Source organism: Brachyistius frenatus, unplaced genomic scaffold, assembly GCF_029030835.1.
Source record: "Brachyistius frenatus isolate BFR_SWC_R1_liver_20210118 unplaced genomic scaffold, ASM2903083v1 Contig_48, whole genome shotgun sequence".
Taxonomy (NCBI): domain Eukaryota; kingdom Metazoa; phylum Chordata; class Actinopteri; family Embiotocidae; genus Brachyistius; species Brachyistius frenatus.
In genome coordinates this window covers 2,742,698-2,769,872 of record NW_027210647.1, presented here as the reverse complement: position 1 = coordinate 2,769,872, position 27,175 = coordinate 2,742,698, and the positions used below count along the sequence as shown (strand labels likewise).

The following is a 27,175-nucleotide window of genomic DNA, read 5'->3' as shown; positions in this document are numbered from 1 at the left end:
GATTATTTCTAATTTGTAGTGAATCCACAAGGCTCAGTTTCACTTTACCAAATTGCACAACCAAGGGCAATGCTGAGATTTTTAGGCGTCATGATTGGCTACTGCACCGCGGCGAAAGTCATTCATTGGCTTCCATTTCTGGCGTGGGGCGGAGCCTCGACGCTGCCAGGTAGGTATGTAGGAGAGACGTGAAAGGCGGTGCGTAAACAGAGTGGGCGAAGATGGCGTCGAACAAGAAGAGCGGTGCGAATGGTAGACTAGAGAAAGGTGTAAATGGAAGACGCTCGTCCAAACACAAAGAGGGTCCAGTGGGTGAGTTTTTCTGTGCTCTAACGACCTCCCCGTAGCTTTTCTCTTTAACAAATCCCCCCCCCCCCTCCCTCCCCTTTAGTCGCTGTCTCCTCCCGTTAGCGTGCGTTAGCAGCTCAGCTAGCCGTCATCGGTTAGCCGCCGCTGGGTCTTTCCTCAGCTGCTTAGGTCTTGTGATTATTATATGACATTAAAAAAGAGGAGGCATTGTGGACGATACATGCGTAGAGTGTTACCGAGAGAACCACCCAGTCAACCTCGCTGTCGCTGTCTCTAGTTAGGAGCAACTCCCTCCCTCCCCGGTCACATTAACGGCATGTCCCACCGCTAGTTGTGACGTCAGCAGTGTCAACCTTTTTAATTACACGTGTATTTATATTTACTTTTCATGTTCTGCGCCTTTTAGTCTCGACCGCTGACACTGACAGGAACCAACTCAACAGGTACTCCAAACGTAAACACGTGGGGGTGGGACTAGATTAGGGAGATTTAGCTGTGTGTCCATTAATTCGATTAAGCGAATTGATGTTAACGCCGTCATTAGTTCTGCCTGTGTGACGTGATGACGAATAGACGGCCTGTGAAAGATGGTCGGAGGCTTAACGTGATGCCGCCTGCAGGCTCTGTGGATCTGCTGTCCTCCTCTGAACTAGGCCACTTTCTCACAGGAACTGGAACAATGCATCACATCCATACACACCACCACTTTCACAAGGCTTCCTCAGCTTTGTCAAGTTTCTGTCAATGTTCTGTGTCATTATTCTGCACATTATGTCTTTCCTTTGCAAATAAGTCATTTTAAATGATGTTTATAATTGGCTTAGACCCGTATAATGAGATAAGAGGAGTCTTTTCCCTAATCTCTGCTGTGTAACGCCCCTAACACCTCCAGTTTTCATCAGAACTGATTATCGGAATTATGATTTTCTTTTCCATGAGAGGCTTTGCGTTACACAACTGAAGTGAGCTCTTTATGTGTCGGGTGTGGAGACTTTGTTCCTTGTTTCCTGTTGTTGCGCTTGACCTTGTGTGTGTGTGTGTGTGTGTGTGTGTGAAGGTACTCTTGTCTGGGAAACAACAGAGCCCCTGCTGCAGGCTCTTCCTCTTGCCAGTGTGCTCTGCTCATAGATTTCTATTTTTAAAACATGCTTCCTACAGATATGACATTTGTAGAGAGTCAGATATCTAGATAGGTTTTTTTTATTTATTTTTTTTAAGTCCATACTCCGCTCAGAAATAGGTTTTTCTTCTTGTTTCTGCAGTTTAATGTTTCAGCTTCACTTTGTAGGATGACATATGCACTGTGCTTTGGACCAAAAGGGTGGTTTCACATTCACAGTCAAACTTCTGACATTAAATATATTTGCATATTCACAGATTTGGGGAATTCGAATTATGCAGAATTAGATGTAATTTTAGGAACACTACAAATTAATAAGAAATAATATCAGATACGCTTCATTGTTCCAAGCCGAGTATGTTTATGACGTGATGCATGTCTGGAGTGGAGAGTTAAAAAAAAAAATTTGACTAGATATACCAAAGCTTATGGAAGGAAAACATAAAAAGCCAAGTGGGGGAATTTCTTAGCCTATGACAATTTCAGCAAAATGTTCTTCAAGGCTTGAACCCTGGCTGAGCACTGGGTACCAAGATTCATAGAGAGATTTAGAATCACTGCAAATGTGTACCTCAAGTCTTTCAGATAGTCCGGGTTAGGCACGCAAATGTGGTAACACAAGGGAAAAGTCCCATACATCGTCCAGGACAAACTGATTCTCTAAACATGTGCAATGTTAATCTTACTTGGACTTTAGCAGACCGTCCCATCGTCAGCTTTACTAACTGAAGTAAATGAATAGCGATATTGTGCATAGTTGTCAAAATGCATATGTATATACATGCAATTTTTTTAATTTTTTTTTAAATTTTTTTACAGTGTACCAGAAGGCCAATACATCTAATGCTTTGCTAAAAATTAAAAAGCACTGTCAGAAAGCACATGAACCTTTTTAGGGCTTTGTTAACAGGCTTTTTTTTTTTTAACAGATATCGCGCCCTTTCACAGTAGACATTTGACTTCTCAGAGCAAGGAAAGGACGGGATTACTAACAACAATGGCTTAAATCTGTGTCTCAGTAAGCAGTGTGACGGCGAACTAGTGTACCCAACACATGAAGAAAAGGATTAAATGGAATGCAGCCATCATTCATTTTGTTATTTACACCTTTTATTATTGTGACATGTCAAGATGTGAAATAAGCCTTTCAGATCAGTGGTACTCAACGGGTCTAGCCTCAGCGCCCACCATTAGTCATCAAGTTGGGACCCACATTTTTGACCCAGCCAAATGTATTTGACAAAAAACAAACAAACGGCTAAAAACCTCTAAAATACAGGCGGACATCTTAAACTTAAATCTTAAACTAAATAAAACGTCGTACTTATCTAACCCTAACCCTGTAAATGAGAGCGAACTACTGAGGTGGCTGTTTGTTTTGCTCGATACTATCATTACAATTGCATCCTTCAAAACAAAATAGCATCAGCAGAAGTTCTGTAGACTTCAGAATGAAAGTTTGGCTTTTTTTTTTTTTTTTTACTGGAAATTGTTTTTCATGACCATATATTATGTGAACCGTTTAAAAAGGCACAATGACCCACTTTTAGATCGTGACCCACCAGTTGAAAACAACAAGTGACACAACCCTCTTGGTGGCGGTAATAACAAAAAGAAACAACATTTTCCATCTGTGTGTGTGTGTGTGTGTGTGTGTGTGTGTGTGTGTGTGTGTGTGTGTGTGTCTGTGTCTGTGCCTGTGCGTCTCAGTGTTCCTGGGAGTGTTTGTGCATGTCTGTATTTCTGAGTGGGTGAAGGGTCAGCTCCCCCTTTCTTCAGTTACGGGACTGCCATCTGTGATATCAGCCAAAAAGTCCAAACCGATGTCGTGTTGTCCAAGGAAAAAGATTCATCATTTTCCATTTTCACCATTGTTTGTTTTCACGTGTTCCCCATGCTTTGCATTCACTCTCAACCCTTAAGTATTTCTCAAGAGTTTGGATACTGCACATTTCTGCTCCTTAAACGAGTGCAAATATCTGTTCAAAGTACTACATTCGGCACTCAAATGTCTAACTGCTGGGATCAACAATATCTGAATCTATTCTTGGGTGTTTTTTTTGTAGATCTATTATTGCTAGTTGACTCTTGGCCAGGAAACAATTAAATGGGTCATTTTGGGCTGTGAAAGCAAATGCATATTTTTTTATTTTTTTTTTTTTTGTTTTATCCATTAAAACCAGTTTGATCAACTTTTAATCAATGATTACATTTTAATTTGGTGACCTGTTGTAAATATAGAGTCAATAAAATAAAAAACAGCATTGAACAATTGAAATATTGTTATCATCTCATAACATCATGGTTTTGTCTTCTCCAAAGTTGGCAATGTTCTGCCAATTAAGTTGAAGGTCACGGGGAGTTGCAAGCTGTCCAGCCAATAGCAACATTGCCCACTGTCACGGGGAGAAAGTTAACTGGGCCGCAGTTGCCTGTCGATTCTGTACCTCATAAAAGAGGCATGGGAGGGACCAACAGAGAGGCAAGAGAAGGACAGCACGTTGGCTCTCAGTAGAATTGATCATGACAAGCTGACGTACGGAGGCTGAGGGGTGAAGAGACACATTGTGAAGACGAGGGATCGACGGACCCGGAGAGAGACAACAAAGCCAATTGAAAAACCCTCACTCTTTCCTCTGTGCCACCCGTCTCCACCTTACTGTCGCTCTCTCTCTCTCTCTCTCTCTCTCTCATTTTCTTTTCCTCCATGCTCTCATTGCTTTCGTGGAAGAGAGGAGACAGACAAGGACAAAGCCTTGAACTCAGACGCCGGTAAACACTTTTATTTTTTTCCCCTTTCAGCTTTTTAATAGTTGCTCTTTGCTATGAGTTGTATGCTACGCCAGAAGCAGAATGTTGGTAGGATTATGCAAACACTCAATTCACACTATCAGCCGCAGGCCCCGCAGGAGTTATTATATGTCTGTAAATGTTGCTGGCGTCGGGTGTTGCACATGACTTATTAATGCCCACTTTCATCCATCTTTAATGTGGAAAGACCAGGTACAACTCGGTGGTTTCACTGGGCTTACAGTGGACACATTGTTTCAGTAAAACACAAAAAGAGGATGTTGAGACATGTTATTCTCCAGTTTCAGTTGTGGCCTACAGCGTTTGCAGATGGAACAAAAGGCCCAGGTGATGAGGCCATTAGGTTGGTCAAGCTTTCGCTGTAGTGACGGTCACAGGTGGTGTAATGATGGCTATCCTGAGTTGACTGTAATGACACCTTTTATTGTTTCTTTGTTTGAGGCCTTTTTTTCTTTTTTTTTTAATGTCAAATAAAAGTCTTTATTGTACCATGGCATGTTTTAACCCAGAGTAAGCTCTTGATGAGATGGTACAGGTTCACCTTACTGTTTTTATTTGCATTATATTTGCATGTGATACACTCCCTGCAGCTGGCTTTAAGCAAGTTACAGAGCAGTTTATGCTTATCCAAGGGTTCGTAAAGTTCAGGCCCAGCTTATTCTGTCAACATCAGGCCGTTTCACTCGCCCAGATGGGAGAATCATACCCCCTGCTCTAATTAAACAAGGTAATTTTAATTTTGGATCTGTGCCCGAGCAGGTCTGAGTGCTATAGCATTGCATTTGGGTGATTACCTGACCACACCAGTCACTGTGTCCTCGAAGGCCACATTGCTGTCACTGTGGTAATGCAGACGCATGGAAGGGTATTTATAGATGCTCTTTGTGCTTTGTGTGTGTGTTCTCTTGGTTTTTCCAGTTTTATGCTGACGTTATGAGTTGCGTTATTGAATATTGAGTAACCGCTTCATGCGTTGTCATGTTGTGAACATTCACGATCTATTCGTAATCCACTGGTTCTTGACCAAACCCTGAGATGGAGCAACAATCCCATTGTTATATAAGTGGGTTTGACGTCAGCTTTTGAATTGTATTGAGTATTACTGCGTCCTTTCTTTATTAAGCTTAATATGATCTTGTGTGACTAATGATTGCATAACGGGTGAGTCGATCAAGTCACACAAGTTTTGTCACTCTGATCCACTCGTAATAAACCTCTGCTATCTTTAAGACTCTGTAAAACATCTACCCAAATGTAAAATTCACTTCATTTCCATAGTCCTGTACAGCCTGGTTTTCTTTGTAAATAAGGAAGTCTAAGTTGAACCGCAGAGAGAAAAACTGTGATGCTGTCTTTTGGAGACAAATCCATCAAGGTTTTAATAACACAGGTCATTACTTTACATCTATGGAGCTGTTTATAGGAACTGGGTTATGCTGAGAGGTTTTCCTAACATTTTGACCTTCGCATTTATATGAATTGGGATGGCAAAATATTAGGGCGTTTAAACGATGCTCAGTTGGTATTAAGGGGCTCAAAGTGTGCCAAGAAAATACCCCCCACCCCTCCCCCCCACCATTGCACCACCAGCCTGAACCGTTGATACGAGGCAGGATGGATCATGCTTTCATGTTGTTTACGCCAAATTCTGAACCCGCCATCTGAATGTCGCAGCAGAAATCGAGACTCATCAGACCAGGCAACGTTTTTCCAATCTTCTATTGTCCAATTTCGGTGAGCCTCAGTTTGCTGTTCTTAGCTGACAGGAGGCACCCGGTGGTCTTCTGCTGCTGGAGCTCATCTGCTTTAAGGTTCCACGTGTTGTGCGTTCAGAGATGGTCTTCTGCATACCTCGGTTGTAACGGGTGGTTATTTGAGTTACTGTTGCCTTTCTATCATCTGGAACCAGTCTAGCCGTTCTCCTCTGACCTCTGGCATCAACAAGGCATTTTCGTCCAGAGAACTGTCGCTAACTGGATATTTTCTCTTTTTCGGCCCATTCTCTGTAAACCTTCGAGATGGTTGTGCGTGAAAATCCCAGTAGATCGTCTGGCACCAACAACCATGCCACAAAGTCACCTTTATTCCCCCTTCTGATACTCGGTTTGAACTTCAGCAGGTCGTCTTGATCATGTCTACGTGCCTAAATGCATTGAGTTGCTGCCATGTGATTGGCTGATTGGATATTTGCATTAACGAGCAGCTGAACAGGTGCACCTAACAAAGTGGCCGGTGAGTGTATATCTTGAAGTTCGGATCAGGGAAATGGTTTGTTTGGCTATAATTGTAGATTATCACCCCACTGCCAAGTATCATTTGAATAGCACGATGTGAATTCTGTTTCAGCGTGGCATTTCTCTTGAAATCATGGGATGAGCTCATCCCAGATGGAGCAACATGGTTGAATTGATTAATGGTGAAATTAAGCCTGACGTTTTTTTCATTAGGTTTTGCATGAACTGATAGAACTTGATATTGTAATGAATAACTCCTCTCCACTGCAGTGCTGCCTCATATAGTTTGCTCTGCAGATTTGTTTTGGTCCGTCTAGATTTCCCCAAGCCAAGGAATGCCTCTTTTATTCAATGGGTCATTCACCATGGGCTTGAGGGCAAACACCGGGTTTTCTATTTTCAGATTATTAGAACTATTTGGATTGTGATGGAAACAATCAGGGTTGATATGTGTGGTATAATGAGATAAAGAGTGACTGATTGATTTCTGATTCGTTAAAAGGCAAAGCTGTAACATTTGGGTTTTGAGTTGGGTGTGTTCAGATGAGGAACATTTTCCAGGCCAGTTCTACCAACTTCCAAACATTTCAGAGGAAATCTGCGTGACTTGATTCAATCATTAAGTTTAACATTTCTGACAGCCGTTAGAAATGTTAAACTTAATGATTGAATCAAGTCAACAAATTAGCATCCAATAAAGAATACTATACCTGTTGTGGGGGTGTCTTGTGTCTCGAAGGACATGGGGGGAAAAATAGTTCTCCCTGAAAGACGGGAGGCAGTTTCAAGCAGGGAAAATGAGCAGACGATGGTTTGAAATTATTTTTCATGCATTGTTAGAAGTTGTCGAGCTGGTAAATGTCTCTTTGCAGATGTGAGGAGGGTGTGATTCCTTCCAGAAAACTGAAACTGTCTCTCTGACTACTCTTCCTGAATGGCTGGTAGTAGTAGAGTAATTGTGCGATTAGGGTTCAATTATTTCTTTGACCCTCAAAACAATATTTCATACATTCTGTTCACTTTTTTAGCACGCGTAGGCAACCTCTACTCCTCATCCCAACATGTCGCTTTGGGGCTCGACAAGAATTCACTGTTGTGTTTTTAAATTTTGTTTTCACTTTCTGTATTGCTTTATTGCAGTTGAAGGTTTGATAACACAAGTTCGGGGATGGGTGCGAACTCCTTAGGAAGCTAATGCAATTTTCTTCTTCATTAATTAAGCGTGATTTTGCTAATGATAATTTAACACCGAAAAGGCAGATTTTTAACAGTAGTTGAACTGATCACTGTCTATGATCTTTTTGTAATAACCAAATGAGCATCAGTCCTCAAAGGTAATTGGATATCCTCCTCAGTTACTATATTTTTTTTCTTCTCTGTGTCTGTTTGTCCCCTGACGTTCTCCCCTTTCTCATCTACTGGGGAGATGCTTTTGTCTTAGTTCTTTTTTATTTGATTCTCTTGTGCCCATTGTCTCTTCGTCTCTTTCCCCTGTCTCTCAACATGCCTGTTACCCTATACAGTAAGTACCAGCTAGTTCCCAGGCGTGTTATGGAAACGGAGGTCTCGGGTGACTCAGCAGGGCTAGTGCTGGATCTTTGTTATGCTACATTAGGGTAGAGATATGAGCGTACTTGGTAAACACGCTCAGCTGTGTGTTGTCAGCTGTATACCTCCCTTTGGGACTCCTATTGGAGTTTGTTTATGTGTTTTTGTCGGTGTATGACTAATCTGTGTTTGTTCCCAGCAGCATGATGTTCGCAAAGAGCTTTTGTCTTCTCCTCTTGTTCCATGCATGTCTGCCTAGATCTCTGTGGATTCTGGCTGCTTAGTGCGGGTTTACATCATTTAATTTCATGGCTTGCTTAACACGTTTCAATCGATGAGCTTCCCTACACCGGGCTACGGGGGCTTTGTTAATAGGAGTGAGTGAACATTTTGTAGGATATAGCCAATGATAGCCCACTTGGTACAGTTTCTACATGCTGATTACGGCTTTGGTTGTGGCGCAGAATAGTTATCAGGGTGCTCCATTTTATGCTTGCAGGATCAGCTACCAGCCAACAGTCAAGTTCAACTACAGAAAGTAATGCTATTATACCTTTTGATTTCACAGATAAAGGTGTATACATTTGACATCGGTTGTGTGGTATAATAGCTAGCAGGATTAATATAGAGCAGAGGTCTTCAACAGGGGGTCCACGACCCCTAGGAGGTCTGCAGAGGTACTGCAGGGGGTTGTGCAATTTTTGATTGATTATAGACAATTTTTCATAATTTTTAAATATTTTTTTTCCCCCCACAAATTTAAATATCTTTAAATACACAGTGGAGGCAGAAGATGTTATGTTTCAGTCAGAAATGCACACATTCAGCGACACACAGGAGCTCTCAAGCTGGACACCTGTTCACTCACAGCGTGAGACTAGCCTGGACCTGTTCCTCAAAGCCTCCTCCACACAAAGAAGAGGACCCGCCCCTATCGCTGCTGTGCCAATCACAAGGCCGCATGTTGTATGCTGGCTCTGTCAGGTTCCACGGGATCGATTGATTGACCGAGAGCCTATTCAGTCCCCAGCTGACAAAGATCCCAGACACAAGGACGCACACTGCAATATTATTTGAAAAGAAGATACTGTTGTAAAAAATAAAAATAATAATAAAAAAATGACATTTACTTGTTTAAAATAAAAACATGAATATATGAACCTGTGTATTATTTGAATAGCTTAGTATTGAATGCACAATAACAAGGTATGTTTATGCATCACACTAGGCCCAGTTTAATATAAAACACAATTTTATACAATATATATAGTATGGGGGTCCCTGCTCCATCTCTCTCAGTTTGGGGGTCCTTGGCCTGAAAAATGTTGAAGACCCCTGATATAGAGTATTAACATTATACGTCACTTGCCCAGACAAAAAGAACATTTCCACTTAAATAAATAGTCAGGATCATTATGTATACTCGCTCGAGCACACATAAAACAAAACCCTTCTCTGTTTTGTGCTCTGCCTATCTCCTTTGTTCCCCTGCTCCTAGTGATGGACACCAAGGCAGTGTTCGCGGCCCTCTACAGCGTGTGCGAAGAAAATGAAGTTTTCTTCTCGGGGGGAGCCAAGGGGTCGCAGGGCGATGCAGCACGGCGGCTGGTGGAGGCCATGAATCTGATCAAGCAGCACGCTCGCGGTGTGGAACCGGTCGTCTCTGGCTTTGCTGCCGTTTACCATCATTTTGACTTTGACCCACACATACCTGCCAATGGCTATCGCTCACTGGTCAAGGTAGGCTCTGGGATGTTTTAAGGTCTTTTATGTGTGCATGAGTCAAATCTTGGATCGGTGTTCTCATTTCATCCCTGAAGCAGCTTGGTGAATAATATGCCCCAATACCGCGACACATTCTTATTGATATTCTCAAAACTCCCAGCACCACTTTGCCTTGATATCGCTTTGTTTCAAGGTCAGTCCATTTATTTCACAGATTGATTATATGTTGCAAATTGGATCAGATAAATCCCGCCCGTGCAAAATATCTACCCCTACTGTACCACTGTACTTTATCTTGTACAGTTATTGACAAAACATCATGACCTTCAGTTGCTGCAGCCCATCACAACTGAATGAGTCTAGCAGAGCAGCAAATGAGAGCCGCTCTGTTTTCTAGGCTCTCGATTTCCACATTTCTAATCCTTTTCATCCCTGCAGTACCACTCTCACTAATCTGTAACACCCTGGTGATGCAGCAAGTATTTTTACATGCTCGTATTTCAGGCGCGCTATCGCGCATCTTTTTTTTTTTTTTTTTTCTTGCGAGCTTGCCACACTAATCTTAATTAAGCACACCCTGAAGACATACCTTTTTAATGAGTGCACAATTGAAAAGCTGTGATTTGCTTTGTTCTAACGCAAAACACGATATGGATGCGCTTTATATCCATTTAATATCATCCTTAAAAGCATTTTTTTTTTTTAAGTTCATAATGCTGATTTTACTTTGGCATTTGGAGACGGTAGCATGTTTTCAAAGAACAGGTATTTTATTGACACATTGTTCGTACTGTTTTCCAGGTCTTGCGTTGCTGCCTTCTCCACATCATCCAAAAGGGGCGCTACATTATAGCCAACCGCCGCAGCATCTTCTTCCGCCTAGCACATAATGCAGCGGAGATGGAGGCGTACTGCAAGGCCCTGTGCCAGCTCCGCGCCCTGCTCTACCTCGCTCAGCGCATGCTGCACGACAACAGCTACGGCAACCTCTTTTTCCAGGATGAGAGTGGCCTCAGCGAGAGTTTTCTCCGTGAATACGCATCCATGCACAAGGGGTGCTTCTATGGCCGTTGCCTGGGCTTTCAGGTAAGATTTGCGGGGTGGCACGGTGATGGGTAGTTTCATAAATTGTCCAAAACTGGAATTTTAGGTGAAGCAACAATAGGACAGTGGGAAGAAAAGGAAAAAAAAAAAAAAAAAGCGTAAAGCTGGTATAAGTAGGGGTTAGAAATATAAATACATTTTCTATAATCAAATCAAATTTCCAACAATACAGAGAAAAGTTAGACTTATTAATTCTCACATTTCGACAAGCAACTTAGCGCACTCATACCTATTGTTCAAACAAAGGTCGCTCACATGTTTATGTCCATAGTACATTCTGCAGCTGTTTAATATATTAATACTTGTTATGTACAGAATAAAACTCCCCACAGGACTTATAATACCTGGGAACTAGTTTGTCACCAGCTGCTTGGACACTGCCCTTCTGATACCTTAGAACATAGGGATTGACTTTAAAAAAAGATGTTGAAGTCAGAAAAGAAGTACTGAGTGACTCGTGTTGTTCAAACCTGCAGATAAAAGGATGAGAGTAGATGGATGGATGAAGGGAATGGTCCTTTTTACAGCCATTCCCTCTGTTCTTAGTTGAGTCTAACGAGAGGGGCTCAACCCTCAGCAGACAGAGGTCAAAAGCAAACTAAAGGGAAAAAATGATGAAACCTCCCTTGTACCTCTTCTCTATCAATTGATAATGTCTTATAGCTCTCTGATATTCTGATATCCGGTCATCTATGTTTAATTTTCTCTGTTTGAAGGATTGCGGTGTTAATCGTAATCTATTTCTTGTTTTGTTTTTTTTAAATGTACCACGGATAGTTGATCGGACTATAAGATATTTCTCCGATTTTGTCTATTCCTCTTTCCAGTTCACTCCATCCATTCGACCGTGTCTTCAGACAATGTCTATCGGCCTTGTGGCCTTTGGAGAAAACTACAGACCGCATCAGTCAGGAATAGGTCAGCATCATCTCATCTGCAGCTGCACCCGCTCATCATCCAGCCACATCGTTCTCATTCATAGATCGTACTCATCCATCCCCACGCCTCCTCTATATTGCTCCTTGGCCCCTGACTGTGTACCTTTTGATGTTGTGTGTTTGGATTGTAGATGCTCTTTCATCCTTTGGAATCTCGAGGGCTAGCTGATGTGCCTGTTCTATATTTCAGAGTGTTTTGAAACGTACACACAGATATGTACAGAGGCAGAGATAGAAGAACGTTCACCATCATATACACACTTGTACTGTGCACGCATACACAGATACATAAATATTTAACATTCTCAAAATAATTATCCAACTCTTATGGTTTCTTGTGCTCTCTGCTGCACCACAGTGGAGGCAGGAGGTATTGCACCATATGGTGAGTGTACTGGATCCCCCCCCCACACTCTTCACTGTAGCCCTCTTATGGGAACTGAGAGGCTATATGACTATATGAAGAAGCTTCTTTTATCCCGCCGCCTCAGTGACTCTGCACTTAGCTCTTAATCTGCATTAGCTGTCCTTGTTTTTTAGTTTCCAAATTGAAGTCTTAGATATATTCATAGCATCCCTTTTCTTTACTTATCATTTACATCCTTGACCCAGAATTATAGGATAGTTAATGCCATAGACATGTATACGTCTCTGGATCGCACTTCAACGTGGCCACCATATGGGTCCGGGCAACTTGGCGCATCTCCTTGTTGACACAACTGGAGTAAGGATGCCGGAGTCGTGTGCTGCTTGGGATTGTTCAAATCGACGCATTATTCAAACTAAATGTCGGGGCATAACCTTTCACAGGTACAACCGAACACGTGTGTGGTTGTATTTGGCCACAATAACATTATGTTTATAGCAAACTGATTGGCCACAAGAGTCAGATGTAAATAGTTAACGATCGAAAATCTGCTCTATTTGCCTTCTGTATACAGAAGAGTGACAAACAATGTGGTCATCACCCATTTAGACCGTTACAGGGACAAAACAGAGTCATTATTATTTCTACACTACATTTCTACATGTTGTTTTTAGCAGATAATGTTTAAAACTGCCAGCAAACTAACGGCAACAAAGTAACGGGCGTGTGGGAGGGCTGTTAACACAACTGTACGTTGTCCGTTAATATAGTAATTAGTATTGTTTAACAGCACAACACCCTGCTCTAATTAGTTTGACCTAAATTAACCATAGAATGACTTATTTTTGCTTTCACCACAAACGCTGCAATGTCAAGTGACGTCAGACCGACTTATCGGAGTTCTCGTAATCTGAGTTTTTACAATCCTTATGACAATGAATCTTGTGAGCCTAATGTTAATACACACTCCTCTCTAGAGTGTCTACTTGAGATTACAGTATAACTCAAGATTCTAAGCAACTGGAGGGAAAACCTTAGTTTGAACTCCACATTGATATAAACATTGAAATAAATACAACTAATTGAAAGCGGTTGGGAATTGGAAACGTTATAATGTTGTTGTTTTTTTATCTGGAAAACTCCAGCTCCCCCGTTCACTTGTATGTGATGACGGCCCGGTCTTGCCCGGACCAATATGGCTGCATTGCCATATCGCATTGACGTATCGCAGCAACGTGTGGAAGTGACCCATGCGGCGTCTGTCTATGTTTATATGTCTACGGTTAATGCAACATTGAAAGCAGGGTAGAATTTTAGTAGAGCGGAACACTTCTGTTTTGCTCAAGCAAAGTAAACCCAAAACTACCCCTGTAGCAACCAAGATTATAGTCCTATGAGCATCTAAACGACAATTCAACCTGTTGAGTTTGACGATGGTTCTCAGTTGTAGCCACATCTTGGAGGTTTGCTGTGTTATCGTACTAATTTCCCATCCATTCTTCTCTCTTTACTTCCGTCCTTTCACCTTCCTTTATTTTGCCTCTTCTGTTAAGCTGTTTTCTAATTTTGTGTTATCTGCTAGCGCGCAGTCGCTTAATGCAGCTTTAATGTTCATTCCTTCCTGCACTGATTGTTGCTGTTTTCTGTTGCTGTGAAATCTTTGTTCTCACACCTAGAATTTTGAGTTTTTGTCTTTGCCACTCAGGTTTTATTTCCATTTCACTTCATACACATTCCTCTTGTCTTGTAACTCTACTTCAGTTTTCTTTCTTGCATTACTGTCTCTGGTGTGTCCTCCCCATTATAGATACCCTTCTCATTATGTCCACCTTCCTCCCTGTCCCAGGTGTTGCAGCCAGGTCTTTCTTTACCTCGGGGAAGTATGCCATCGACCCAGAGTTGAGAGGGGCAGAATATGAACGTATCACCCAGAACCTGGATGTCCATTTCTGGAAGACCTACTGGAACATCACTGAGACTGAGATCCTGTCTGTGAGTGGACTGTTAAATACTTCTTGTTACATTTACGGACAACCATGTTCTCAGACATCTACCAGTGCGCGCTGCCCTGGTTTTTAATCTTAAAGCGTTATCAAGGGTATTGCTTTTCTCTGGTAAAAGTGACTTTTAATCATTATGCATTTTGGCCTTAAGGCCATTAGTAATAATAGAGGGGAATTCAATTTATTCAATAGGGTTCATGATTTATTCATCCAGTTTGTCTTTCTCTCCTGTGACCTGACTCTCTCTGGAACCTTCGGGCTTTGTCTCAATTTCATCTTCCTTATATGTCCACATCTTTCTCTTTTTTTCGCTCTCTCTGTGCATTTCTTTTTCCTCCAGAGTCTCGCCAGTATGACATCCACGCAAGTTAAGGTGAACCGAGCTCTTTCTGTGCCCTCCGTGCCCTTCGACCTTCCCCTGGCGGCCAACCACCAAGCCTCTGTAACCATACCTCCTCCATCAGCGCACATCGGCAATGCTCCTGTTCAGATGAGACTCATCTCTTATGACTTGCGTGAAGGACAGGTACTTACGTCGTTATTCACTTCACACTGTAATGGCGTGCTTGAAAATTCAATAAAAAGCTTCATAAATTCATATTCCAGCACTTGTATTTGCTGCTTGCTTGTCACTTCCTTTGAGTAATTGTTGTCTGACCTAGTTTATGACCGTTTCCCTTTCTTTAAACCACCTTTCACATATAAGCCATATGCATTCTTAACATATTCACTTCAGCAATATTTAATTGCATATCTGGTATTTCTCTTAGTGGCTTGAGTAAACGAGAGCTGCGAATCATCAGCTTAATCCCCTTTATTATTTTCCCCTCTTTATTTCTGTCATAGTTATCACTCTTGTTTTTTTTTTTTTTTACGTTTTAAAGTTTTACTTTTCAACTGTGCTTCCCTAATTCTCTTGGGAGACTCCGTCTCCATCTGAGCTTGTTTTCCTGCCGTCTTTGTAGCCTGGTACTTAAGCAGATATGCTGTCAGCAAACTATTTCAGCCACTGATCATGCTCCAGTAAAACAACAGTATCCTTTTTAATGTCGCCAAGTCTAAGCCAGCATTTGCTGAAACCCTATTGTTTAGTCCCCCCCCCCTCCTTGTTTCTGTTAATGAATAGAAATGAGTGTGCCTTCCTAAAGGCAAAGGAATGGTTGGCTGCAAATTGCTGCAGAACAACTAGTTAATCCCTCTCTCATTGGAGCCCCGTTGCTAAACTAGCAATAAAATATATCAACAATGAAAAGAGGCTTTGTTTTCAGTCTTCACCAGAGTGAGGAAAACGTCATGATCAGACATCATGTGAATTTTAGATGTAAACTGGAGATCTTGATAAATTTTATATTACTTAATCTTCAGAGTTTTTCATCTTCCTAATACCTTTCTGTCTCCCTCTTTAGGACAGTGAAACTCTGCTATCTCTTTGCCGCTCTGAGGGGGGTGCTATCTCTCTGTCACTAGGGATGAAGACCAAGCGCCTCCCTGCCTCTCCCTACATCCTCATCCACTTCCATGGGGGAGGCTTTGTGGCCCAGACCTCCAAGTCCCATGAGGTAAGACAATACTCTCCTTTTGATCCAGCTCACATTCACTACGTCTTTTCTTTCACTTTAACTGGAAAAGTTGTCAAATGTATTTTCTTAGGGTTGGTCATGTAAGTTAAATGTCACTTAACTGTGAAAATATAATTTTATATTTAATATAACCAGTGGTGGAAGCACATTTACTTATGTACATGGTTCTCACAGGACAGCACCAAGATCAATATGTGATGATTTTTTTAATTTTTTTTTATAGTAAACTACCTGAGCATAGAGTTTTTAAAATTAGTCAAACCTTAAACATCTACATTAGTAAAATGCAACGTACACAATAATACAGCAGTAACATTAACCTTGATACATTATATAACAGTAAACACTGATGGGGATTATTTTACTGCACAGTGTGTACTTTTACTTTTCATAATTTGAGTACATTTTGGTGATAATACTTACATATTGAGTAAGGTTTTGAAATCAGGACTTTTATTAGTGGTTGAGTAATTTCAGTGTGCTATTACTACTTTTTACTAAAGTAAAGGATTAGAATACTTCTTCCACCACACCTAATATTACTTTGATATCAAAATATATTTTTTTCATGAGTCAGCAAACAAAGATTGAGTAGATAGATAGGCTTGAAGCTTAATCTAAGTTCTCCACACAAAATATCTGAGCGCCTATCGCCATTTTAAAGTTCATTAATATTAAACATGTTTAATATTAATGGACAACTGTCTACCTGTGCAATAAACTGCTCCAGTGAAGGAAGGACAGGCCACTTCCGGGAGTCTGCATCTCTAAAGAGAGACAGTGGCCGTCGTACTGTGGAAGCTCGTTGTCTGCAGTGTTTTCATGTTAACGTTCAGCTCTCTTGGAAATCCGAGAGGTGATACTAAAACAGTAGCAGTTCCTACGTACCATCCACGAGCAATGGCAAACAACAAAAAAAAAAAAAGCGAATATATTCGAACCAAGCCCAGCCGATCCTGTCGGGGGAGAAGTCCACTGCGACTCTCTCTGGCGAAGCTCAGTCCATTTTATGAAAAATACACATTTGATATTGTTGATAATATTGAATATATCAAGTGTGTAAATTGCACCAAAATCACCAGTGTACAACTTCGGGTCACTCGCAACACCCTCAAGAGTTTTAAGCACATGGGACGAATGGCTGTCGAGATATGCGAGGGACAAACAAGCGAGCATACGTACTGACATACGGACACGTACATCTCTTGCATTTAAGTATACATTTTTGCAAGAAAAGCTGACGGGACTGTATCCACTTTTATATCATCAAATATTTAGACTCGCATCTGTACGTCGTCGCGTTGACCTATTTGTGATATTCATAATGCAGCAGCTGGTCAAAATGTAGTAAAAGGTGGTGTAATATGTTATCTGGCACCTACATATCAAAATAACAACAGTACACCTCCACCACTAGACACTTGGCTCAGGTGTTGTTTTTCTGGGATTTGAGTCGGCATCACCAAAGCGATCATCCAGCTAAGTTCACCTTTTCATCCGTTCAATAGTGTTTGCTTAGACTAATTGTAATCGAGCCCCAGCTAATTAACGTTTTGATGAGACGGACACTAGTTGACAACAGAGGAGCAGAAGGGTTACCAGTCTGAGTCTTTTAACTGTCAGTAGTGTGACATGTAATGAGCCGTTAAGTTAATTGGTTTCCTAATTATTCCCTGAAAACTTAAGAAGACACTTTGACCTCACTCCATGCTTTCCATACTGTTAAAGTGCATGCAAAGCTTTCTCTGGAGTGTCATATAAATTATTGCTTTCTGTCAATTACTTCAGGCTCACTCCTCTTTTTACTTTGTAGAAGAGGAGTCCGTGTCCCAGATTTAATTCATAGATCACAGGAACAGAAAATGAAACAGCAGCACATGCATGAGCGTTGGCCTTGTGTCTTGGAAACTGCGTCTGGTCTATCTTATTATTTTTACTCTGTAAAACACTTGAAATAAATCTTGTCAACACAAGTGACAGTACATGAAATAGTAGCAAAATGAGCTCACGTTCGACCTGCGTAGCTGATCTTAATCTAAAGTGAGAAATGTTATTTCTCACATGGTTTGTGCCCCGGCTGCTGATGTGGTCATCTGTGGCTGTGTGTAGTTTTTATGTGGCATCAAGCTACTTATAGCAGCTGCAACACAGGGCTCTGTGAAATTGCAAAGGACATGGGCATCCTTGATCTGCAGCTGCATAGTAACCAGAGGATGAGAGGGAGCAATCAGAGAAGGGGTGAGCAGGGCTGTCATGTTGAATTAATGGAGAACTGTACAACCCCGCAGAGAGAGATTACCCCGGGCACTAATGGAAGACTTGTCAGACTATCCTTCTCTTTTCTTGTTCTGGGTTCTTCTTCTTTCTTTTTTTTTCCCTTGCATCCTCCCCCTCAATCTCTCTAATATCTCACGAAATCCTTTTTGTTCACTTAGTGTCCTTTTTTTTTTAAACAACTCCTTATTTGCTATGTTTGGGCACCACATACTTAGCCTGGTGTTACCAGAACCAAATTCATTGCATGAATATGTGGTCCTGGCTCCAGAGGGAAATGTTTCCAGTCCTACTAAGCGTAGATTTCAGGTTAGATTTGAAACTTTGGGAGCAACCTTTACCCAATTAGCACTGACAAGCGCACAAGTACTAAAACCAGACAAAACTCTACCACTGCTGCAACTATGTTTAGAAAAAGAAAGGCTTGACTTCCATGTCATCGCACTTAACCACCGACACTAGTTGCCGATTGGTCCGCCATTTAAAGCAACTGCGTAAACCTTAATGTGAACAGGGTGACTATAATGACAGCGAAGAAATCTAAGGCTGAAGTGAAACCAGGCTACCACATACTTGCCTCCTCCTTACTTTTTCTGGGTGCTCTGTGCTCTCTTCATCCCTCAGGTAAGGCCGAGACGGAAAGAATAGAAAAACTGAAAAAGGAAATTTCCCTAATGGTGTAGGCCAGCGTTGTCCTCTTTATCACCTCGGCTCCTTTATTCTCCTCTTGATCCTGTCTCTCCTGTCCTCTGGGTGAAATAAAGAGTTCTACCTCAGTCACAGGAGTCTGTGATGGTCTCATTACACAATGAAGCCGAGATCACAGGAATGGAAGTACTGTAGGGGTTTGCCATATCGTTCATGATAATATCATGATCATTTTTACGCGATAAATCACAATGGTAAAACATATGTTAGGTGCGTAACTTATAAACAGCAACAACAGGCACGACTGAAAGCAGCTGCATGGTGGATGAGTTAGTTTGAAGTTATTTGGTTACAAAAGATCATTTAGATTTTACTGAATGACTGAAGGCAAACTTTTACATTTATGCTGATGAAAGTATAACATTTCGTTGTTATTGTATGTTCTGCAAATTGATAATAATTTTTTTCTCTATCTTGTCATATCAGAAATATAGTTTTCACTGCAATATGGTGTTATTAATTTATAGCCATATTGCCCACTGCTAATGTACTGACATCTGTGTGTTTAGTAACGTGGTCACAGACCACATACGTCAAATGTTACACGGTAGAGGTTCACTCTCATTGGCTTCTCTCCGAACTCAGTTGCGCACGCACACACGCACACACACACACACACACACACACACACACACACACACACACACACACACACACACACACACACACACACACACACACACACACACACACACACACACACACACCTACCTACCTTATTCACACGAACCCGCACTGCCTGACCTGAATGGTGCTTGAACTGCATGCACACTCACTTGTCAGTGGACTCACTCTAAGATTTATTGCGACAGGCAGGACTGAAGACAGCCCGGCTGACTGCTGTTTCCGTTTTTCATACTGAATCCCTGTTTGTGGAGGCGACATACAAACATGTACACACTGCGCTTCTCCTGCCGTTGTGAATCGAGATCGGTCGCTTTCACCGCCAGCCCAGTCACGACAAGTCAAAAAGGTGTTGGGGGAAGATGATGACAGAGGAGGAAATTCGAATGCTTTGTGGGAATAATATTTTCACAGAAACTTTAGATGCCTTTCTCACATTTCAAGGTCACTGAATTAGCGCTGTACATATTTAACCTGACTGTAGGAACAATAAAAACAGAAACATGCTGCATTCTGACAGTGGGTTTGTTTTTATGGACTCTCTGTAAAGCCACACCGCCCACTCATCTTTGTCTTCTTTATTCATACTCTGCAAAATAGGGCATGTGGGCACTTTTGCTATTACGATATGAAAAGAAAGGAAATGGAGGTGACTGTGAGGGCAGCGCGCTCATTCTCCTTTTGTCTAGACAGTAAGCCAGAAAGCGGACGGATGACATCAGAGGGACACATCATTTTCATAACTTTTTATCCTCGTGTTCACCCCCACATACCTTTCTCCTACGTTTCTTCTGCTTTCTGTTTCCCTGCTTCTGTGCTATTTCTCATAGATTTAACAACATATTATACACTCACTGAGTGTTTCTCCATTCACAAAGTCACCCCACCATATCCTTGTCTTCTGTCTTGTGCAGCCCTATCTGAAGAGTTGGTCCCAGGAGCTCGGTGTCCCCGTCCTGTCAGTGGACTACTCTCTGGCCCCTGAGGCCCCCTTCCCTAGGGCCCTGGAGGAGTGTTTCTACGCCTACTGCTGGGCTCTGAGAAACCACCACCTACTAGGTACACACTTCACACAGCATTGTAAACTACTGGAGTGCTGGCTTTTGATCTCCCCTCTACATTTTGTGTTTACTGTTCATGTCGAGGGAATAGTATACAGCAGCTTCACGAAGCACTCAGACCCTCTCACGTTTTAAACTCTTAATTGTGTTGTAGGTTTCATTTTAAGTTTATAAAATCACCATTATTTCCCATCACATAATACTCCGTAAACCATAATGTAAGCAATTTTTTTTTTCACATTTATACAAAAACTAAACTAAAATACATTGTTTCCCCAAAAAAAAATCTTGTTTGCTTTAACTATCCCATAGATATATGTAATACATTTGCAAAAACATTGTCACTTTGTCATTTTTGGTTATTTAAAGGGGATTGACTGACTAATTTTATTGCTTTAAAATGAAATCTACAATAAATTTAAGTGTGCAACAAGTGAAGGGGTCTCAATACGTTAAATCCTTTGTGTGCTGTAATAATGGTATATATAATATATACTTTAGGCAGATAAAAGAGGAGACAGTTATTAGAATTAATGAGCAGGCGCCATGAAGGGATAAAACTCACCTGCTTCGGTTTCTGTATGGTGTGCTCCCGTAAATCCTCAACTGCGTTCACCAACTCCCTGTACCTCCTGAGAGGATTCATTTATCACTTTGAAAGTGATCATGCTGCATGCTTCCTGCACTTTACTCGCTGTTCTGCAATATCACACAAATTGTGATGCTCAGTACAGAAAATGGAAGACATCTGGTTGATTCGGGGTACATCCGTCCACTGAAGCACGCCTTGTCAAATTGACAGTGTTGTAGTACAAGAAGATAATATCGCGGCTGTGAAGCATACAGGGAGAGAACATCCTTTCATAGCAGCTACTGTACATATTATCAGTATAGTGGAATGGAAAAGATTCTCCTACTTCTGTCCCACGGCATTTATGCACCTCAGTTGATTTCGCAGTTTTGGAAGAGGGTGTAGTTTTTTTTGTGTGTTTTTTTGTTCTTGTCTCCTTTTATTTTTTTGCTCCATTTTTGCGATTTAAAAAAAAAAAAACTTTCCCTTTGAATTCATTTTGCTTCACCCCCTTCCCTTTTCCGCACCTGTATCATCACTGTTCCATTTTGATCTCGTCAGGTTGGACTGGAGAGAAAGTGTGTCTGGCCGGCGACAGCGCAGGAGGCAACTTGTGTTTGACGATATCGATGCGCGCTGGTGTCTTTGGCGTGCGAATGCCAGATGGCATCGTGGCAGTCTATCCGGCTACCCTGCTGTTGGCCTACGCATCGCCCTCCCGTCTGCTCACACTTATGGATCCCCTGCTGCCGCTCAGTGTGCTCTCCAGGTGTTTGAGTGCCTATGCAGGTAGGTGTGTGTGTGTGTGTGTATTCTTAAAAGAAATCTAGTTAAGATTGTGTTTTTGTCTGGTGGAGTAGAGAATTGAGCTTAGATCTATTTTCCTGATTATCTTTAATTCAAGCATGCCTGCAGGTCTCTGCTATCTGCATCTTCACATCATATGTTATGTTAACATAATGGTGTGGCAGTAATGACGGTCACAACCACTTGTGTTGTGTTAATGATTACATTTTTTAAATTAAGATGTTGATTTATTTCCAGGGCAAGAACAACTGTTTCTATTATCAAATAATCTATACTTTCCAATTTGATTAACTAACACGATGATTTACTCGATAAAAATATCTTGAAATCTGACCCACGTTAAAACAAAGCACCTGCAAGGATGGATCTTCTGTTGACTAATCAGTTAATCAGCTAGTTTCTTCACTGTACCTCTCTCTACCTACCTTTTAGTTTTAGGACAGTATCATGTTCGTCATAACACTGATTACTTTGGGTGTCATTGTTGTCTCAATTGTGCACAATGTGTATAGTAGACAAAATGTTGTAGTCTCTACAGATGACAAAACCAGCATTGAATCTAATTATGTACATCACAGTAGTGCTAAACGTTTGAAAAACAAAAATGTTTTCCAAAACATTTGTTCTATTTTAAGGTATAGCTGGGTCATGTCTGGCAAAACTTCTTAACAGCAACTCGGTTTATCCGATAACTTTTGTAAAAAGCTGGAGAAACTCTTGCATGTCTTTTTATGAATTGTTGTTGCACAGAGGGAGAACTGCAAGAATTGTCCAACAATACCAAATACTGACACAAAGATATTGCCTATGCTGTGTCTCCTTTCAATAACTGAACTAAAACACTAATCATTTTCCAGTCCCTCCTATTGTCATCACATTGCTGTCTGTAATACAAATAGCTGTGTGGCAGTATTGAACCCACTCTGCCAGTGGTTCTCTTTCCATGACTATTTTGCCTTTTCTATTATTGCTTTCCCATCTCCTCTGTTGTTACTCATTTGTGCTTGCTGAGGAAAACTAAAAACATTGTCATCTCTTTTTGGTACATCTATTTTCCCTCCGTAACCCTTCCTCTATGTCTCCTTCTGCAGGCGATGACCAGCAGACCAAGAAGGAGGTAGAGAAGGTGAGCACACTGAGCCTGGTGAGGAGAGACACCACACTGCTGCTGCAAGATATCCGACAGGGAGCCTCCAACTGGATCCACTCTCTGCTGGATTCCAACAGAGCCTCCGCCTCCCCCAGCACAGCTGCACAGGCGCAGGCGGAAACCACTGGTATACCAGCAATTGTGATTTTGTGTGTGTGTGTGTGTGTGTGTGTGTGTGTGTGTGTGTGTGTGTGTGTGTGTGTGTGTGTGTGTGTGTGTGTGTGTGTGTGTGTGTGTAGTCAGGTGGGAACATTAGATGAGATGTGGGTGGCATGAATCTGTTTTGGGGTTTAAAGTCTTGTATGGATGCAATCTGCTTGTGTCTTTGTTCATATCCCTGCTGAAAGTACAGCTCTCTCTCTCTCTCTCTCTCTCTCTCTCTCTCTCTCTCTCTCTCTTTTTCACTGTGTTCATTAAGTCCATTTATGTAAGTGTTTTGAGTCCGACAACATCAACTCCTCCAAAGTTCATTTACACCACATGCGGAGGAGGTCACTGACATGGATGCCTGTTATTGAGGATCCAATTAACTAATTATTGCTTTACCCCACCTTGTTACGTAACACTTCTGTAGCCCCATTTATATCCATTCACCTCTTTGAAGCAGCAGGGCTGTGACAGTAATTGTTAATTGTAGCCACTGTAAATCTGGTGGCGGCTTATAATTTCCCTGGCGTCCCCTTAGCTAGGTGACACCGGCACAGCTGCAAAGCCCAATCTAACGAGTGTGTCATTGGTGGGTGTACATTATTAAAAGGTCATCATGGTGCCGAGAAGGTTTGTTATTAAAGAGATAGAAGATCGGTAGCGCTTTGTGAGGAGACCAGCCATGATGACTCTTACAGCTGTGTTTTGACAGCTCAGGGCGGATACATGATATCACCATGACAGCAGTTTTTGAATTTCCTCCACCTACTTCTCCTCTCTTCTGCTGGATATATATCCCAATTTACATTTTCGGCTTTTAACTGTTGGCTGTCAACCAGAGGACGTATGATAAGTGGAAACAAGAATAAGTTAAAGTGATCATGTGCTAATGTCACTTTTTTGTGTGTGTGTGCGCGTGTCCTCCAACTGCTGTTGACCCCATGTAAATTAAAGTGCCATCTTTGTCCTTAATTCGCCATAGACTTTGTGTGGTTAATGGTCATTTTTTTCAGGAATTTAATTTAATCATTTTTGTCTCGTGCATCAATCTATTTCCACTCTTGTTTCCTAGACCGTGTGAGGAAGAGCATCTCCGAGGCGTCCATTTCCTCTCCTCACGCTCTCTCTCTCTCTCTCTCTCTCTCTCTCTCTCTCTCTCTCTCTCTCTCTCTCTCTCTCTCTCTCTCTCTCTCTCTCTCTCTCTCTCTCTCTCTCTCTCTCTCTCTCTCTCTCTCTCTCTCTCTCTCTCTCTCTCTCTCTCTCTCTCTCTCTCACGACCCTCCTGTAGCCACAGAGTCCTCAGAGTTCCCCAGCAGGAAGTTATCCGTGAAGAGCCACACTTACCAGGACTTGGGATCCCACAACAATTACATTCCCCACAGTGCACCACTGCTCTCTGAGCGCTCTGTACGTCACGCTTCAACATGTTTACATTGAGATTAGCTTGCTCGCAGCTGACACTCTTATCCAGAAGAAGTTAAGGGTATTAAACAGCTGAGAGCTGTTGCTTCTAAGAACACTATAGTGTTAGTGGGGATTGTAGTGGGAATTGAACCTGTCATTGTAGTAGGGTATGTAATGTGCTGGTGATTGTAGCACAATTACAGTGAGGAGAAATCCCACTCGCCCCTTGTAAATGATCAGGTGATCTTTGCTTTCGTACAGCGCGTGTTTAAAAGGATTTGGCAAACAGTTGAAATCTTTTAGGAGTTCAACATTTTTGGAGCATGGTGAGATTCTGGCGCCGTACCATACAATGCTGTCTACCTTGCAGTGATGTGCGCGTTTCACTTTGACTCAGATGAGATTATGTCACCCATCCCCTCACAAACAGTTTTGGCTATAAAATGCTGACAGAAGATCAAAACTTTTTGGTTGTGCGGATACTGGCAAAGTGTTGCAGATTATCCCTGCATGTATTTTCTCGCTGGCAGGCTGGATTAGTGGCTGGATCGGGGGAAAATAGCAAGCAGAGGTGATGTAAGATATTAAATATGCTTTTCCTCCTTGAAATGGGGATTGTTCAGCTAAGACTCAGGCACTCCGCCAAGGTTTTCACAAGGACAAAGTGGCGTGTTTGTATGCGTGTGTGTGTGTGTGTGTGTGTATGTGTGTATATATATTACACACGTTGCTTGTAAAATCTTTGAAGTCTATATCATTTCATTGATATTGCCCTTCCCCTTGACTACTCAATTTTGTCTGACCTCACCTGAATAATTTCTCTTCTCTTCTCTTCTCTTATGTAGCCAGAAGATGTGAGTTTCTTCCTCTCCCAGGATGGAGATCCTTCTGTATCCAGCAACCTGTCTTCAGTGGCCATACCTCCCCCTGCTGGAGGGGAGGGATCGGAGCTGGAGCACCCCAGTGAGTTCCCACTGGGGTTTCAGCCGCTGCGCTCAGAGCAACTGGCTGAGATTAAGGTGCAGAGCTCCTCAGTGGTCAAGGATCCTTTCTGCTCACCTCTGCTGGCCCCTGACAGCATGCTGAAGGTGCTGCCACCTGTGCATATAGTGGTAAGAGGAAAAGCACAGTTAAGTACACTAGTTCGCACACAAATCTGGTTGGTGGGTGATCTGTCATTCAATGCAATAACGCACTTTGCTGTGTGTGGATGCAGCTCTCTACACTTTATAGCAGACTATAATCCTCTATGAGAGAGCATGAGTAGACCATTGCAAAGGTAGACTGACAAAAACAGTCTTAACCATGAGCTCCATTAGAAGCAGGTTTGGAGCTTTAAACATAAACGCAGCCGTCATCAGTAGGTGGACATTGTCCATTTCTCACAGATTTTACTATAAATTTTTTTTCTGGCCAATATATGAAGACTTCTTGCTGTCTTTGAAGTTGATCTCACAGCTGGAGCTTTTAATCATATCACACAATCCCCCTGAACATATAGTATATATACTGTCTAGGGTGTTGGAGATAGGAAACAAAGCAGACTCAAAATGTTAGGAGACAGACAAACAAGAGGTGTCCACTGTTTTACAAATATCAGTGATGGGAGATATGGGTATGGTTGAAGCCTGCTTTCTCTTTTGAGAAGGTTGTTAATATGAAAATGAAGGAACTGGTGCTGATTTTAAAGTGGCTTGAATGAGCAAGTGAGGTTGTAAAGACAGCAGGGACAAAAGAGACTGGGATGCTTGGCTTCCTTCGCTTCATCCCTTAATTAAGATTCTTGACATGTCTGAGGGCAATCCAAATTTGCTTTTCACCATTGCAACCTCTTCCCTTTCTGTCACCTCTCTCTCTCTCTCTCTCTCCCCCTGCCTCTCTCTCCCTCCCTGCCTCTCTCTCTGTCTCCCTGCCTCTCAGGCTTGTGCGTTAGACCCCATGCTGGATGACTCTGTGATGTTTGCCAAGCGTTTGAGGAGCATAGGCCAGCCTGTCACTCTGTGCATGGTGGACGACCTCCCCCATGGCTTCCTCAGCCTATCGCACCTCTCCAAGGAGACTAGGGAGGCTGCAAACATCTGTGCCGAGCGAATTCGCGCTGTCTTCACCGAAGAGGACACGCCCCCTGAGCCACGCAAGCACCGCAAGCTGGAACGGACCGATAGGGGTGTGACGGCCTCCTCTGGGGAAACTGGTTCTCTCTTTGTTGGCTCCGTTGAGGAAGAAGAGCTGGCTGTTGGGAGAGGGGCTAAAATTGCTGATGGGGAGGGTTCAGTTGCTGTGGCAGCCCAGAATAACACTGATGCTGGTGGCATCGGGGCTTAAATAAGGTTAGTTTAAAAAGGGGACTGTAGTTCACTGAAGAGTGGAAGGAGAAAGAGTAAATGAAAGCCAGACAAAATGTAGGCAGTGCAACGCCTAAATGGGATACGAAGAAAGCATCCTGACAAACAGAAGGGTGGGAGGTGGGGCCGTCTAGGAGATTGCCCAGCGTTTGAAAGACAAAAAAAAAAAAAAAAAGGAGGTGTTTGAGAGACAAAACAAAACGGGGAAGGCTGAACTATAACTTCCCCTGCTTGACAATTCTTGCCACTTGTCTGTGCACCATTATGCTCCAACGCAAATCTGGCAGACAAAAACGAACACACTCACAAAAGACAGCCATGGTTTGGAATAAAATGATAATTTAG

The 27,175-nt window shown here is 42.1% G+C and overlaps 1 protein-coding gene across 2 annotated transcripts; it reads left to right on the top strand.

Annotated features, from left to right (window-relative positions):
• The first annotated feature begins 187 nt into the window (after positions 1-187).
• Positions 188-27,124, top strand: lipeb (lipase, hormone-sensitive b). 2 transcript variants are annotated; one of them, XM_069703899.1, is made up of 15 exons: positions 188-312; positions 9,521-9,762; positions 10,549-10,833; positions 11,679-11,769; positions 12,148-12,174; positions 14,003-14,148; positions 14,500-14,685; positions 15,566-15,718; positions 20,260-20,404; positions 21,539-21,766; positions 22,876-23,061; positions 24,154-24,203; positions 24,357-24,488; positions 25,331-25,597; positions 26,406-27,124. In XM_069703899.1, the coding sequence occupies exons 1-15, from the start codon at positions 222-224 to the stop codon at positions 26,808-26,810; spliced, it is 2,634 nt and encodes an 877-aa protein (XP_069560000.1). In that variant the 5' UTR covers positions 188-221; the 3' UTR covers positions 26,811-27,124. The 2 variants fall into 2 exon arrangements, with proteins under 2 accessions (XP_069560000.1, XP_069560001.1); XM_069703900.1 differs by lacking the exon at positions 12,148-12,174.
• The last annotated feature ends 51 nt before the right edge of the window (positions 27,125-27,175 follow it).